At 41.8% G+C, this 16,765-nt stretch overlaps 1 protein-coding gene across 10 annotated transcripts in view; it reads left to right on the top strand.

The window, feature by feature from the left end:
* Positions 1-16,765, top strand: part of LOC140409050 (protein unc-13 homolog B-like) — a 933,512-nt gene that overhangs the window by 676,120 nt on the left and 240,627 nt on the right. For all 10 annotated transcript variants that reach the window (XM_072497095.1, XM_072497100.1, XM_072497102.1 and 7 more), the window contains one exon: positions 12,126-12,178. In XM_072497095.1, coding sequence (XP_072353196.1) covers positions 12,126-12,178 — 53 coding nt within the window. The remainder of the gene's footprint in view (positions 1-12,125; positions 12,179-16,765) is intronic.

Genomic DNA, 16,765 nt, shown 5'->3' with positions numbered 1-16,765 from the left:
CTGCAAAGAGGAAAGAGAAGGAGGGGCTTCTTTAAAAGGTGAACTCCTGAGACGGTCTTTCTGGAGCATCAGCTTTCCTTTGGAATATGAGCAGTGCCTCAGGAGACTTCTTTACAAAGGAGCTGATGACAGAGTTGTGTCACCTCCTTCCTGAAGACCTGGAATTTCAAATCAAGACCAGACTAGCTGACAGCCATCCCAATGCCTGAGAAGATAAACATTATTCTTTGTTCTTCGGTAACAGTTTCTTTGAGGCACAGTTGGGGACATTAGCAACATGTCACAGTGTGCTGTCCACAGAGGTATCCAGGAGTCAGTCTACCAGAGGCAAAGGGCCTTCATCCTCTTTTCTCTGAGGGAGATAGACCAGAATCAGAGGATATGTGGGTTCGCCTGGAGAACTGGCATCCCGATAGCACGAGGTGCAATCAACTGCATACACGTGGTTCTACAGGTTCCCCATGTCAACGGAGAGTGATACTGAAACCGCAATGACTACACTCTGTCATTGTGTAATTGGTTTGTGACCTCACCAAGAAATTATCTTTGTGAATGCCCGCTGACGTGGAAGCACACACAATGCTTTAATCCTGTGACAGTCTGCAGTACCCACTGACTACGTCCCTCCAAGACAGACAACAGCTAGTAAAAGATGAGATATCCTCTCCACACATGATTCATGACCCCTCTTCTGCCATCCCACCCTATGAGGCCACAGGGTCCTTGATGAGAGCCATAGAGCCACATGAGCAACCATGGTGTAAGCCATTTTTCTGCTGGAATTTTGTTGCCTCGTGCACACAGGGGTATATCTGTAGTATAAGCCCCGGATCTTCTCCAACCTGGCAATTATCAGGGCCTAGGCTCTACCTTCTGAGATCCAGAGGCTACCTCAGAAGGAGAAAGCAGAAGAGGAAGGGATGACATCACGTGAACCAACCGTAACTGGATTGGATTTGTTTATTGTCACGTGTACCGAGGTAAAGTGAAAAGTATTGTTCTGTGCACAGTCCAGACAGATCATTGCATACATGAAAAAAAAACAGAGGGCAAACATAAATACACAATGTAAATACATAGACACAGGCATCAGGTGAAGCAAACAGGACTGTAGTACTACTCAGTAAAGAAGATGTGTGACGAGATCAGATCAGTCCACCAGAGGGTCATTTAGGAGTCTGGTAACAGCGGGGAAAAAGATATTTTTTAATCTGTGGACATAATGCAAGAGACTGAGGAGTGAGCCTTCACTGTAGTTGAAAGGAACTTCCCTTCCCCACATGAACTCTCCATTCCCTTAAAATACATCTCATTTCAGATTGGCCTGGGAAAGACCTCTTGGCCTTGTTCGTTTAATAAAGAGCTGCAGCAAAAATCTTTTATATAACATTTCTAGCAAGGTATCAATAAAACAGGAAAACACACAAAAATAATCACCTTTGTGTAACCCCTTAGCACCTGCCTTGCAGGTGCACTTGCCAGACTTAGAGCTCCTACACATGCCTGTCCAGTGGCTGCAGCAATACTGATGATAAGCTGCTCTCTTTCACTGATGGAGACTGCAGATGATTTTGGAGGATACATTTGAGTTGCTCTGGAACTTGAGGGCCTGGCTTTGAACTGCACCAATTCTACATGGATGGCAGCATCTGGGTTGGCTGACTGAGAAGCAACAGAAAGAGCATTGGCACAGTGGCAGTGGTGGCAACACGAATATTGTCATCCTGTGAGACAACAGCAGGTCCATGATCTATGGCATCATTGCCCCTCATACGAGCAGCACCTCAGCAATCGTCGTAATCTACTGTAGCATAGTTTGCTTGACTGCTCTGAGACGTACATCCGTGATGGCTGCCTGGATGACAGCAGTCACAGACTGGGCGACAGTTATTAATCTCAAGACCCATTGGTGCTCCCAGTCCTTTTCAGTGTAATATTGGAAGGCTTCTTGCCTCTTGTTGGAATGATTGTGTCCTTCCTGGGTTTATCTTCCTCTGCAGAGTTATTCAGAGCAATGTCACTAAATCTGGGAGCCCTCTTCTTTCCCTGCTGTGATATGGCTTCTGTGTGAGCGGTTAAATCCAACACACTACAGTGCATCGCTGCAACTTGTCTTTTATAGGAACTATTCATTTAAGTAGCAAAGGCTACCAGAATGCTACTTGGCCCTCAGGAGTGTGCAGAGGGCACCTGCACAGAAGTGGACACTGAGACTGCTAGGGGTCACACCTTTTCACGCCACCACCATGGAAGTGAGGTGGTTGGACACATTTTATGTCTCACCCATCCTGTTTCAAACTGGTTTGGGCACATGATCGCTGTGCCCAAAAACTGGGGTGATTGGATTTTGTGCCCTAAACGGGTACAATTCATTGGAAATCTCTCCATATTTATTATTAACTGTAATTGGTAACCAGACATATAGTATAATAACGGCGTCTATTCTCAACTTATAAACATAGTATACAATGTTTTCTGGATAATAAATATATAGATAAGAAGGAAGAATATAGCATGCTGTGATTGTTGTTAAATACAAGTGTAAGGCTTAGACCCAAAAGTAAGAAGAAAACAAAATCATCTGCCAATTACATTTTCCGAGGGACAAGTGCAGAAAATGTTATTTTTTTCCTTTGTCCAAAAATTGCCAACCTCCTTCTGTTGAAATTGAAACAGATATGTTTGTGTGTAGCATCAAGTCGGACAATCCAAAGGCTATGAATTCCACTTGTGAAAGAGATGATTCCAATTTACTTCTCAGGAAAAAGTGACTTTGCTGAACTAGATTGGTGCAAGAACGAACAGAAAATGAATGGAAATGATTGTCAGAAAGACCAAGATACAGGCAAACAAAATGGGAATGATCTTCAGAATATAGAGTTGACAGATCTGTCATGGGTCAATAGTTGTCAAAGTCTTCACAATAAAGATTTGGTTGAAAGTCAAAGTAATGATAACGTGTCAGCTTACATTATGGTTCAGAACAAGGATGAACCGAGTGCTTCTTATAGCTGTCCTTTGCAGAATGAATACATTTCACACCGGCCAGAAGGTATTGTTGAACTTATATGTAAAGAATTACAGGGAATTAATCGAATACAAGAAGAAATTGTAGACTTACGGAGACATTTGACTTCATTGAAAGGGTCTGTAGATGAAGTGTCCAGTTGTTTAGATGCAATATTTGAGAAAATAGAATGGTTGAGGAACGGATTGCACACATCAAGTAGTTTGTGTGAACTAGACAGAAACACAAACATCCAAGATGACTTACTATTGTACTTCTACAATATTCCTGAAGAAGCAAATGAAAACCCAGAAGATACAATTAATAATCATTTGTTAAAAAATTATTATTTTGATGGCATTAAACAGCTTCTGCATATCAAGGAGGTTTATCGATTGGATTTAATGAGAAATGTGAGAGGAGAGCCAAGACCTATCGTGGTAGCTTGTGCTAGTCCTGAATACTGGGATCTTATCTGTGAAAAATGCCATCATTTGCAAAGCATGGGGATTGAAATTTCTACTTATGCACCTTCAACAAAAAACTGTCCTAATTCACTGACTTTAATGGAGCCATCAGAAGAGACAGATTTGAAAGAGCACAGTAGTGAAACCTTCTACATTTGTGAAGACACATTTAATAGAATAGAAAGTGGCTCAGGTGTTGAATTATCTTTCAAGATTAGAAAGACTGAAGAAATTAAAAAGATAAGACACTTGGTCAATAGAGAAAAAAGCTATTCAGTTGAAGAATCTGAATTAACACATGATGCAAATGTTCATGTGTTTTCTGATGTTTGTGTGACAAACCAGATCGTAGATACCAACTGCTTACCTTGGGTAGATGTATCAGGAACCACTGGATGCTTTATTGACTTTAGAGAATATCATGAAACATCTCCAGAAGATGTGGCTCTCTTGGAGCAAAGCTTCCCTTGCAAGTGCCAAAATTGCACGAATGAACATTATTTTAAAGTGAGTCCTGAAAATCAAAAAATTGAATCTTTTTTGGATAAGTATCTTGTATCTGCCAACCAAATATCTGAATTGCCCAATAGTGAGGTGAACCCTGATATTGAAACTTCACAAAGTAATGCAGATATAAATTTATTGAGCACAGTATTTATGGGAGAAACAAACCTGAGCAATATCATATCTTTGTCATGTGGCAGAGGAGATGGATTGGTGAGCAACTTTAATGATGAGATGTTTGAAAATGATCAGAATGTTGATTATGAGGAATGGAGCCATTTTTCAGAACAAAGTTCCGATAACATGAGGACAGTTGGCGATCATGCCCAAGGAAACATTAAGTTAACAGATGGGAGATTTAACTTGAAAAAGTTAGGGAGAAGGATTTTGGATTTTATATCTGTCCTGAAGGAAGCCTTTACAGGATTAGACAATACAAATTCACAGAATCATGAAGATTTGCTGGATTTCAACTCTCCTGACTTTAACAACTGGAATCTAGCAGAAAGTAATAATGGCATGATGTCCTACAGAAAGAAACATCTGGAAAGAAAAAATGGAAATGGCAGTAAAGATCTATTTATGGACTCTGCAAAAGAACCTAACCGGTTGATAAATGAAGCTGGTGCAGGTAACAAGTTACCCTTAGCAGATGGTTGCTTTACTTGCAGCCACCATGAAGTTCTCAACTGTTCACCACATAATCTGTTAACTTGCAAGACTAAAAATTCTTCTGATGATCAAGTGCTGCTGTCATTTTGTGGAGGACCAGAAATAAATGGCAACCGAGAGAAGGTAGTTGTACGATCACAGACCTATGAACCCAGAACCAGTATGCAACAGACAGTCTGCAGGGATAAAGTACACTTGAACAAATGCCTGCATAATTTCAGAAGTGTGCTTGAGGAGAGACAACAAATGGCATTAAAAACAATGGAATATAATGCCCAGTGGTATACTGATCAACAAAAAGCACAAGAACCAGGTACATATTAAAAATCTACATTTGAGAAAAAAATTATATCAGCTTGTGTTCATTATGATCCTTAAACTGATTAGTTTTTTTAGCTGGAAGTTAGAATTTTACAACTGAATATTAAGGGATTGCAAGGTAGAGATTTCAATATAACTGAGACCAATAACCATAAATATACCAGTGTACAAAGAACATTACTGTACAGGAACAGGCCCTTCTGCCCACCAAGCCTGCACCGATCCAGATTCCTCATTTAGACCTACTACTTATTGCCCAAACAGTCTGTATCCCTCCATTCCCCGCCAGTTCATGTGCTTATCAAGATACATCTTAAACGTTGCTACAGTGCCTGCCTCCACCACCTCCGCTAGCAATGTGTTCCAGGCACCCACCACCCTCTGCGTGAAAAACCTACCCCCACACATCTCCCCTCAACCTTCCCCCTCTCACCTTGAACCTGTGCCCCCTTCCACCCAGGGAAAAAGATTCTGACTATTCACCCTGTCTATATCTCTCGTAATTTTATAGGCCTCACTCAAGTCTCCCTTCAGCCTCCATCTTTCATTCAACCTCTCCTCATAGCTAACACCCTCCAGACCAGGCACCATCCTGGTAAACCTTCTTTGCACTCTCTCCAAAGCTTCCACATCTGTCTGGTAGTGTGGCGATCAGAACTGCATGCAATATTCCAAATGTGGCCTATCTAAAGTTTTATACAACTAGAACATGACCTGCCAACTCTTGTACTCAGTGCCCCGACCGATGAAGACAAGCATGTTGCATGTATCCTGGACCATCTTATCCACCTGCATTGCCACTTTCATGGAACTTTGGACCTGAACGCCCAGATCCCTCTGTATGTCAATGCAACTAGGGGTTCTGCCATTTACTATATAATTCACACCTGAATTTGATCTTCCAAAATGCATTTCCTTGCATTTGTCGGGATTGAACGCCATTTGCTATTTCTCTGCCCAACTCTCCAAACTATCTATATTCTGCTGTATTCACTGACAGTCCCCTTCACTATCTGCAACTCCATCATTTTTATATCTTACAAACAACAGGGGTCCCAGCACTGATCCCTGTGGGCAATTTTGGACACTAAGGGCAATTTATCATGGCCAACCCACCTAACCTGCACATCTTTGGACTGTGGGAGGAAACCGGAGCACCCGGAGGAAACCCACGCACACACGGGGAGGATGTGCAGACTCCGCACAGACAGTGACCCAAGCCGGAATCGAACCTGGGACCCTGGAGCTGTGAAGCAATTGTGCTATCCACAACCTTGGGGAGGGTGCTCTTTCCAAGAGCCGGTGCAGACTCGATGGGCCGAATGGCCTCCTTCTGCACTGTAAATTCTATGATATGATCATCTCCATTCTGAAAAACTCCCACTGTTACTCTGTCTCCTGTTGCCCAGCCAGTTCTTTATCCATCTAGCTAGCACATCCCGAATCCCATGCGACTTTACTTTCTGTACCAGTCTGCTATAATGCACCTACACAATTATCATGCTTAAGAATGTATTGATTGTACAACTTTAGAACCAATGTAAAATGGCTTCCAGACCCACAATCTTATTTTACTGTGGAAACCAACATTGTAAAACTCCTGAAAGGAAACAATTTTGTATTTTTATAACTCCAATCCAGCCTCAAATTGGATTTAAAAAGTGTGTAGGGTGTCCATCAGTCTGGGCATTCTTTAAACCTAGCTGAAGGTACAAAATTATTTATAGATTGCAGTCACCTCCAGCAGAGCCCAGCAAAGAGAAAGACTGCACATGCATTTAACCAGACATGCTTGAAGTTCCCTGCTGGGCACCAAAGCTGTAATGAGTGTAAACAGGGTACTGACTAGTTGGTGTGGTTTTATATAATTGCAACATATGTAATTCAGAACATATTAAGTGGTGTAGCCAAACAGGTTCGTTGATCATAGTTCAGCCAATCAGTTTAACATTGATGAGGGCAGCACGGTGGCACAGTGATTAGCATTGCTGCCTACGGCACTGAGCTCCCAGGTTCAAATCCCGGCCCTCGGTCACTGTCCATGTGGAGCTTGCACATTCTCCCCGTGTCTGCTTGGGTTTCACCCCCACAACCCAAAAATGTGCAGGATAGGTGGATTGACCACGTTAAATTACCCCTTAATTAGAAAAAAAAAGTTTAACATTGATGAGTTAAAATGGTAGTTTTGGTTGGTGACCACTATAATGATTCTGACATAGGACAATGAAAGGATTTATTGCTGAATGGATGGATCTTGGAGACCTAAATTAACCGTTTGAAAATGATCACTAAGAAGTCTTGTAGACTCAGATAAAGATGGCAAATAGTTACTGCATCTTTTCTTGAGGCATTATTTATCTTGCGGCTAAACATTTGCTTCATGTTTTGTGCAAAATCCATTTTGCTTCAGCAACTTTACAATGATAGTAACTTGTATGGATTGTATTTTTCTTTACCTCAGAAGGTGAATTGTCTCCTCTGGTGTTGTAATGTTATCACTAAATTTTCATTAAAATATAATGGAGGGCATGTGACATTATTGCACCATTATCTATTCGAGCACAACATATATTTTGCCTTTGCAGATTTGCTTTTCTAAATATTTATTTGATGTGGTAGGGATAATTGAAGGGATAAGTTAGAGTATCACAGAAGGAATGTAATACACAAAGAGTGCAATATGCAGCAGTTTAATGATGGTATAATTATAATGTTTACTTGCAGTGTATTGATACCTGAAATGCTAAGCAAACTCTGGACTTCTAATGAAACCTGCACAATGTGCCATGTCTTCCATCCAGTGGCAGTCACTCCATGCATGGATCCCTTTATTAATCAAGAACCTTTCCATCTCTGTCTTAGTGATTTGGCCTCCACAGTCTTCTACGACAAAGAGTCCCACAGATTCACCACATTCTGGTGAAATAAATTCCTCCTGATCTCCATTTTAAAAGACCGTCTCTTCAGTCTGAGATTGTGCCCTCGGGTTCTAGTTTTTCTTACTAGTGGAAACATCCTCTCAACGTCTACTCTATCTAGGCCTCTCAGTATCCTGTAAGTTTCAATAAGATCCTCCCTCATCCTCCCTCAGATTCAGAGTCCTCAACCATTCCTCATGTAACAAGCTCTTCATTCCAGGGATCATTTTTGCAAACCTCCTCTGGAACTTTTCCAAGGCTAGCACATCCTTCCTTAGTTACAGGGTCGAAAACTGCTCTCGGTGCTCCAAATGGGGTCTGACCAGAGCCTTAGACAGCCTCAGAGGTACATCCCTGCACTTGTATCCTAACCCTCTCGACGTGAATGCTAACCCTGTATTTGCCTTCCTAACTGCCGACGGAACCTACACGTTAACCTTAAGAGAATCTTGAACAAGTCTCCCAAGTCCCTTTGTGCTTCTGATTTCCCGAGCCTTTTCCCATTTAGAAAATAGTCTATGCCTTCACTCTTCCTACCAAAGTGCAATACCTCACACTTTTCCACATTGTATTCCATCTGCCACTTCTTTGCCCACTCTCTTAGCCTGTCCAAGTCCTCCTGCACACTCCCCCACTTCCTCAATACTATCTGTCCCTCTGCATACCTTTGTATCCTCTGCAAACTTAGCAACAGTGCCCTCAGTTCCTTCTTCCAGATTGTTAATGTGTATTGTAAAAAGTTGTGATCCCTGAGGGACAACACTAGTCACCGGCTGCCATCCTGAAAAAGACTCCTTTATCCCCACTCTGCATTCTGCCAGTCAGTCAATCCTCCATCCATGCCAGTATCTTACCCTTAACACCATGGGCACCTTCTGTGTTGTATGATATTCTATATGGAGGGATTGGATTATGATTATGATGAGCAATTACAAATTTGGTATGTTCTCAGTAGGAGGGTGCAGCAAGGTGGTGCAGTGGTTAGCACTGATGCCTCACGGTGCTAAGCCTTGGGTCACTGCCTGTGTGAAGTTTGCACATTCGTCCCATGTCTGCGTGAGTCTCACCCCCACAACCCAGAGATGTGCAGGATAGGTGGATTGGGTATGCTAAATTCCCCCTTAATAAAATAAAAATATGTTCTCTGTAGGCAAAAGAAGATACAAAGGTGATTTTGCTATTTTCTGGATTCTAAAAGGACTAGGTTCTTTCCCAAACTTTGTACATAATAGTAAAACCCGAAGACATGTCTTTGCTTGAAGGGAAATAAATTCAAACTAATCTGCAGTGAGGGAGTGTAAATGTTTGCAACAGGCTCTTTAGAGGGACATTGGAAACAAGTATCATTGATTCATTCAAAAACAAATTAGATGGGTGTCGTTCAGGAAATCACATTTTGGGATACAGTATGTGAGTAATTTGAGAAATTCCATGTGGCAAATATTGCTTGCTTGGATGCAACGTGTGACTGTGGATTTAGGTTCCCAAAATTTGTTTTTGTTATAGACTAATTGAAATAGAATGATTATTATGATGAGGCAACAATTCCACTATTGTTGTATCATGAGGCAACTCGGATTATCAAAGGTGAACTAAGTGAACCTTGGCTTAATAGCTAATGAGATTGGATGTTAAATGTTGATCATCACAAGTGTGTATAGAATGTCAGAACAAATGTTCCCCCCGTTTTCCACTTAATATCTGAGCTTTAGCTTTGTAAAATTTTTGATATCATAGACAGATAATTTAATTTGATATAGCAAATCTTAACTTGCTATGGTCAGGCTAAATAACATTGTCAGTACCATGTGATAGGCTAGAAGCAACCATGTAAATGTGTATGTATATACACACAGTAGTGGTACTATTTCCCACTGATCAAAATTAGAAAATTAAAGCTTATATTAATTTAACTAAACAATTACATAGATATCAATATTTCATTTGTAATATAAGCTTTAAAAATATATGTGGCAGCATAAATGTTCCAACATTCCAATGGTCTGGCGCAAAGTAGGTTGACATGAGTTTACCTTAGGTGGTGGATAGTCTTTTAAGAGAGAGGTCTGAGCAAGACAACTGGATGTTACTTACTGAGAGTAGGAGAAGTTAGAGATATCCCAGAATAAAAACATCAAACTGGTTAAATTCAGGCCAGCATTGATAGCAGAGACCTCAAACCATTCTGTTTTTGTGTGTGGAAGAAAACATGACAAAACACATTCACAAAAAGGATAAAATGTTCCTTGCATAACATTTTTGTGAATTTTTGACTTATGGTCTGTGCAAACTAACAATATTTTCCTTGTTTTTATTTTGCAGAAGGGTGTACAGCAGAGCTCCAGGTTAAAATATCTCTAATTACTGAATTTCGGCAACTGGGGATCCATATATTATACATACTATCTATAGATAGAATATCTAATATATTATGTATAATATATCTAAAATAACATACATAACTTCTCTATATACATAATAATCATCTTGTTCTGACGATAACTGCATGTTTTTGTCACCACATTACTCGTTAACATTGTTTCAATAAAATGTGGGCAAGTGTTGTTTTTATTCTAAATTACACAATTCAGAGTTATGACAAACCTGCTTAATGTTGATCGAACTCACAGAAAATACAGGTTTTGTTCATTTCTGCAAACACTTAGGTAAGTGAGTGATACCTATAAACACCCTAAATTAAAACTGTTTTTCGTAGAAGCCGTTAGCTAATTTTACTGATGAAGCTCAATGTGTTTGTCACGCACAGTATGTAGTGCAAATTATGTTTTTCTATAAGCTGGAAAATGGTGTTCACTCTGCGCCAGTTATTACTGAAGGAATTGATTGCTGCACAGAGGAATAGGAACAACAGTTGCAGACCCACAAATTACATCTCGCATTATGAAACATTTGAGTCTGAAATCATATGCTAAAGGGAGTGCAGAAGCAGAGGAACCTGGGGGTGTATATGCAAAACATGTGAAGGTGGCAGGACAGGTTGAAAAAGTAGTTAAGAAGGAACCTTGGGCTTTAAAATTGCTGCATATAGGTTTGGCTTCAAGTGGAGGATTGTGTCCAACTGTAGGCACCATACTTCAGGAAGGATATGAAGGAATCAGAGAGGGTGCAGAAAAGATTTAGTAGAATGGTTCCAGGGATGACGAACTTTAGTTACGTGGATACATTTGAGAAGCTGGGGTTATTCTCCTTCGAGAAGAGAAAGTTGAGAGAAAATTTAATAGAGGTGCTCATAATCATAAGTGTCTGGACAGATTAGATAGAGAGGATCAATTCACATTGGCAGAAGGATCAAGGACCAGAGGACACTGGTTATTTTGCCATTCAAATTAAATCGAAGGCGACGCAAGGAAAATCTTTTTTATGCGGTGAGAGGTTAGGATTTGGATTCACTGCCTTATATTCTAGTTTTCAGAAGGCTATTACACAATTATCTGAAGAGAAAACATTTGGAGGGCAAAGGAGTGAGACTAGCTGAGTTGCTCTTGCAGAGGACTGGCATTAAGACAATGGGCTTAATGACAACTTTTTGTACTGTAACCATATATAAGATATAGTGCAGAAATGATTGAACTCCAAATTTCAAAATGGGTTATTAAAGAACCAGCGCACAATTTCTATGAAAGAATTGGATATCGTCAAAAACGTCCAACCAGCTTTGTCCCTACCCAATGACATAGAGAATGAGGATACCAGTGTGACTGCTTGCCGAGGGTGTTTGCAAACTTAAATTTACATGTGAGCAGCTGCACTCTTTTGATCACAATGAAGCAATTAATAAAATAACCATTTTGTGCTGCAGAGCAGTTGAGAACCACCATAACCTGTTAATGCAGTCAGGCTCATCATACTTATCTAAACTCATATTGGACATACAATTTGTTCTTTCCAATTTACCTTCTGTCATTGTAATCGTGTAGATTTGGAATATTATTGAAGTTTTTTGCTTGATTACATTTTCGTTGAACAGATCGTTTAATTTCCTGTGTAATAAAGAAAGTTTACAATGTTTTCCCCCCATTCATTATTCTCTTATCTTTTATGATTATTATTGTTGCTGTGTTTCAACACAGACATTTGTGTTTTGTGCATTTGGAAACAGGATGGTACAATAGCAATGTGAGCTGTTTTTTTCAGTGAAGTAAATGTATCTGTCTAAATAACTTTAGCTTAATTTGGATTTCTTAAATGTTCATTCCTCTTTGAAAAAAAATGTAGGCTCAACTCGGAGGTGATGGAGATCCATCAAAGCCACCTTGGTTTAAAGCAGGGTAAGTTGTTGGCTCCAATATGTAATGTAGTGTGAAGGCATCCATTAACCAAGTGTAATAATATATACATTTTGCTTAACATCCAAAAGTATGCAGTAAAGTTCCTAAAATTTAGAAATAACCTTTCACAAATTAATGATATAGTATAAATGGCTGCATGGTGCAAATTTTTCTTGTATATGTCAGAGGCAAGCTTTCTTCATTGATATTGCTTCATAATGAGTTTCATATAACATAGCGAACAGGTATGGGTTTTTATAAAATGTGGTTACTGCACATGGAATTTTCATGCAATCAGGTCCTTGCAAACCATCCTGGAAATGTCTGTTAAGGAAATAACAACTGCTATGTTTGCATGGGGCTGCATCTTCAAGACTTTTCACACAGCAACAGCTTACAAATTTCACCAAATGAATATTTTGTTGACTGCACATGAGGACGTGAGATCCGTGCCTTCTCTGGTGCTTTTCATAATCAACCCCATGAAGGTAAAATAAAATGCACTAAATTTGTGTTTATGTGGCATCTGACCACAGAAACGTGGACTATGTCAGTTGCCATTATCCAGGAAGTAGTCACATAACCTTCATTGTACAGCATTCCATTCTGCCCACATTGTTCAAATGGTGTAAGAGCACTGGATGGATATTCATTACAACAGAGCTAGCTTATGTATCTATTGCCCCATTGAGAACCCTGAAACAGTAGGGGATTACATTGGCTTGGACATCTCAATTTTCCTTTGAGTTCCATTTACACGTCTACAAAACTGCCCTAGGCAGCTAAATCATAATGTTTAATTCAAGCATCAGTGATAGGAATGAACATGGAATTGTTAATTCAAGTTCCGATAGAAAAACATCTAGTAACGAGAAATATAAGCGTAGTTAGTGCAGATTACAAAAGGAAAGGCCATACCTGATCGGCCTTATAGAATTCTTTGAACGAATAACAGGATGGATAAGGGTAATGTAATAGATGTAAGACATTTGGAGTTCCAAAAAGCCTTTAATAAGGTGTACATAGTAGACTCATGACTAAAGTCAGAACCTGTGGAGACAGGTGAAAAGAAGCAGAATGGATAGTAGCATAAAACAGCGAGTAGGGTGATATTGGTGAATGGTAGAAAGTGATGTTCCACAAGAATTGGTGCTGATTTTCTGGAGTGTTAGAGGGCATAATTTATCCATGTAGCTGAGATTGACAATACTAATAGGCATCGTTCATAATCAGGCTGTGCCAACCCGAGACCTCATTGCTGTTATGCCTTTGCATTTGAGACTCAAGGGCAGCCACTGCGTAATCTTTGCTTGTCAACTGACCAGGCCCGGCACCCCACTGCCCCCCAGTCTGCCTCCCGTCCTACCTTCCCCTTTGGGGTCTCATCCAACCAGCCCTAAGGCTGGTCTCCTTCAATCTCATCACACCCCCCCCTCCCACCCAACCTCATCAGCCCCACACCCTCAGACACCCCAGACCACTAACTGCTGTAAACTAAGCGCTCATTTTCATCTCCTGACCACAAGGGAAGACATCTCATTTAAGGCTGTGAACACTTTAATAACACAGGCTCCAGGCTCATTCACGGCTGTGACCACTTTCTAAAACAGACAGGTGGAAGGCTTCATAACAACACACACCAGTCGCAATCCCCATCCCGGAGGTGGAGCTTGACCACACCCACCTCTTACCCTCAATACCAACAGCTGACCGGCAGATACCCTTGTATACCCTGGTTCTAGGTGGAGACTGTGGTGCTCACCCCTTCCTCCCTATCTGAGGTTATGGCGCCTGGTTCCTGTTTTTAAGTAGTGAATTGCACTGCGTAACATCACGCTGGTGGGCAGGAAAATTCAATGAGGTCTGAAGAAACGACCATAATGTTGCTAATGATGTAGTTCTTTGAAAAAGTAACAAGTCAGGTGGATAATGGGGATCATTTAGATATAGTACATTTGGACTTCCAGAAGACATTTGATAAGGTGCCGCATGAAAGGTTACTACACAAGGTAGGATCACATGGGATTAGGGCAAATTTATTAGCTTGGATAGAAGACTGGCTAATCGATAGAAAGCAGAGGATCGGGCTAAGTGGGTCATTTTCTGGTTGGCAAGATGTAACTCGCGGGGTGTCGCAGGGTTCGGTCCTCGGGCCCCAAACTATTTACAATATATAAATATATTGTAAATATATGACTTGGATGTAGGGATAAAAGACACTATAGCTAACTTTGCAGATGACACTAAAATAGGTAGGAGACTAAGTTATAATGAGGAAATAATACGTTTACAAATGGATGTAGATAGGTTAAGTGAGTGGGCCAGAATTTGGCAGATGGAGTTTAATGTCGATAGGTGTGAGGTTATCCATTTTGGTCAGAAAAATGGGAGACAACTTAATATCTAAATGGAGAGAAATTTCAGTGTACTTTGTGGCAGAGGGATCTGGGTGTCCTCGTGCATGAATCACAGAAAACTAGCATACCGGTACAGCTGGTATTAAAGAAGACAAATAGGCAAATAGAACATAGGGCTTGATAGCTAAAGAAATAGAGTATACTCTCTCGAGTTTAGAAGAATGAGAGGAGATCAAATTGAGGTATACAAGATGATAAAAGATATTGACAAAGTAGATGTAGAGCAGATGTTGTTTCTCGTGGGGCAATCTCGAACGAGAGATCAGTGTTTTAGGATAAGGTGTAGCAGATTTAAAACCGAGATGAGGAAAAAATACTTCTCTCAAAGGATGGTGAATCTGTGGTATTCACCGCCCCAGAGTGCGTTAGATGCCGGGACATTGAGTAAATTTAAGGAGCAGGTAGACAGATTTTTAATTAGTAATGGGTTGAAGGGTAATGGAGAATGGGCAGGAAAGTGGAGTTGAGGCTGAGAGGAGATCAGCCATGATCGTATTGAATGGCGGAGCAGGCTTGAGTGCCTGAATTTCCCAATCCTGGTCTGAGTTCTTCGGCTGAATTCTCAGCTTCACAATGCCGGCAGCGAGAATCACAATCAGACAGAGAATCGCAGCAGTGGAAAAATGCATTTTGCACACGGCACCTATTCCGTCGCTATGCTCCGATCCCTCGCTGGCGGTGTTATCGCTGTTTGCACCCTGCGCCGGCAGGTCAATGCATGGATTTAAATATCCTTAGCGGCTTGGACATCTCATGCTCCACTCCTGCGTAATGCTCCGCCCCTCTTAGGTGGAAGTCTTGTGGGTGTGAATTGGTACAAATATTTACAAGTGGGGACTGGGCACCAGAGGTATGGAGGGGAAGTGGGAGACTAAAAGAACTCTCAAACAGCCTCCAAAATTGTCAGGATTGCTGGGTGATGGCTGCCGGGCAGGGCGCTGTACCTGGAAATGACTTGGTGCCAAGTTCATGGACTCAGGGTGTAACCCTTGAGATTGGAGTAGCCGGGCTCAGATCGCCATTGCTGCAGTATGTGGATTCAAAAACACCCTTTTGATGTTACTTACAGGCCCTGGCCGCTCACACTGCTGACTGCTCATAGCCCAGCTGTATCTTCAGTGAGATGGGCGCGGTAATGCTCAAATCAGTGGTCGACCAGGTGTTGGCAGTCCTCAGAAGCACTGCCCCACTGCAGGGGAAACCGGGATTAGCAGAGCTCACCCCAGCCAAAGGACACCTGCATTGTGGCCTTTGGAACCCTTTCTTGTTCTCTGCCTCCCTCAAGACAGAGGCCTCACCAGTTACCCCCAGCTTTCAGGATCACTAGCTATCACCTCCTGGTGAGGCTGGCAGCAGTGACTGCCTCTACCACCACCTCCTAGGTGCTGTTCAGGAGGGCATCTTGACTCTGTGGCCCACACTGGGAAGGAGGATGTTCCTTCTCTCCCCAGTGGCAGCGAACAGTGGGTCCACCTCGGACTCATGAACTGGGGAGCAGGTCTTCTCTGAGCCATCTTTGTGGCTGCAGTGAGTGTGTGGTAAGTGGAGCGCTTAAAAATAGCTCCAGTTGCCAGGCTCTTTAGCGCTGATTCAGGCCGCAGCGGTTACACTGCCCGCTGGGCCGGGAATTGCTTTCAATTCGCGCCGGCAGGGTGCTGACCCATTTGCTTGCCCTGAATCGTGTAAAGGATAATGCCCCCAATTGAGATGTGAATCGAAGGCTATTCAGCCCCGGCATGACAGCTTAGTCTCCCAAACGGGGAATCCAGCCCCTGATGTTCTTATTGAAACGGATTCCTGGGCGTGAACCTGATTGTGTCATCGGGGAGAGCCCGGAAACATCGCAATGGGAAATCTCGTTGCCACAAATCCCGTTTTTTTGCCTCTTACGAGAGTTAGCGGCCATTACAGGACTTGGGCAAATGGCTAACAGACCCTCAGAATTGCATCTATTGGGGATGATTTTGAGCCTGTATTCTCCATCCGTGAGATGGTGGCACCATCTTTGCCAGCGGCGATGCTGTGGTAGTCACTACTGATGTATATATTGTATATATAGGATGTTGATATAGGTGCTTTACGGTAAGGCCCTTGTACTACAGGTACGGGGGTAGATCCCTGCCTGCTGGCTCCGTCCCGTAGGCGGAGTATAAATATGTGTGCTCCCAAT

This window comes from Scyliorhinus torazame, chromosome 3 (assembly GCF_047496885.1).
Source record: "Scyliorhinus torazame isolate Kashiwa2021f chromosome 3, sScyTor2.1, whole genome shotgun sequence".
Classification (NCBI taxonomy): Eukaryota; Metazoa; Chordata; class Chondrichthyes; order Carcharhiniformes; family Scyliorhinidae; genus Scyliorhinus; species Scyliorhinus torazame.
This window is presented reverse-complemented; position numbering and strand designations above follow the sequence as displayed.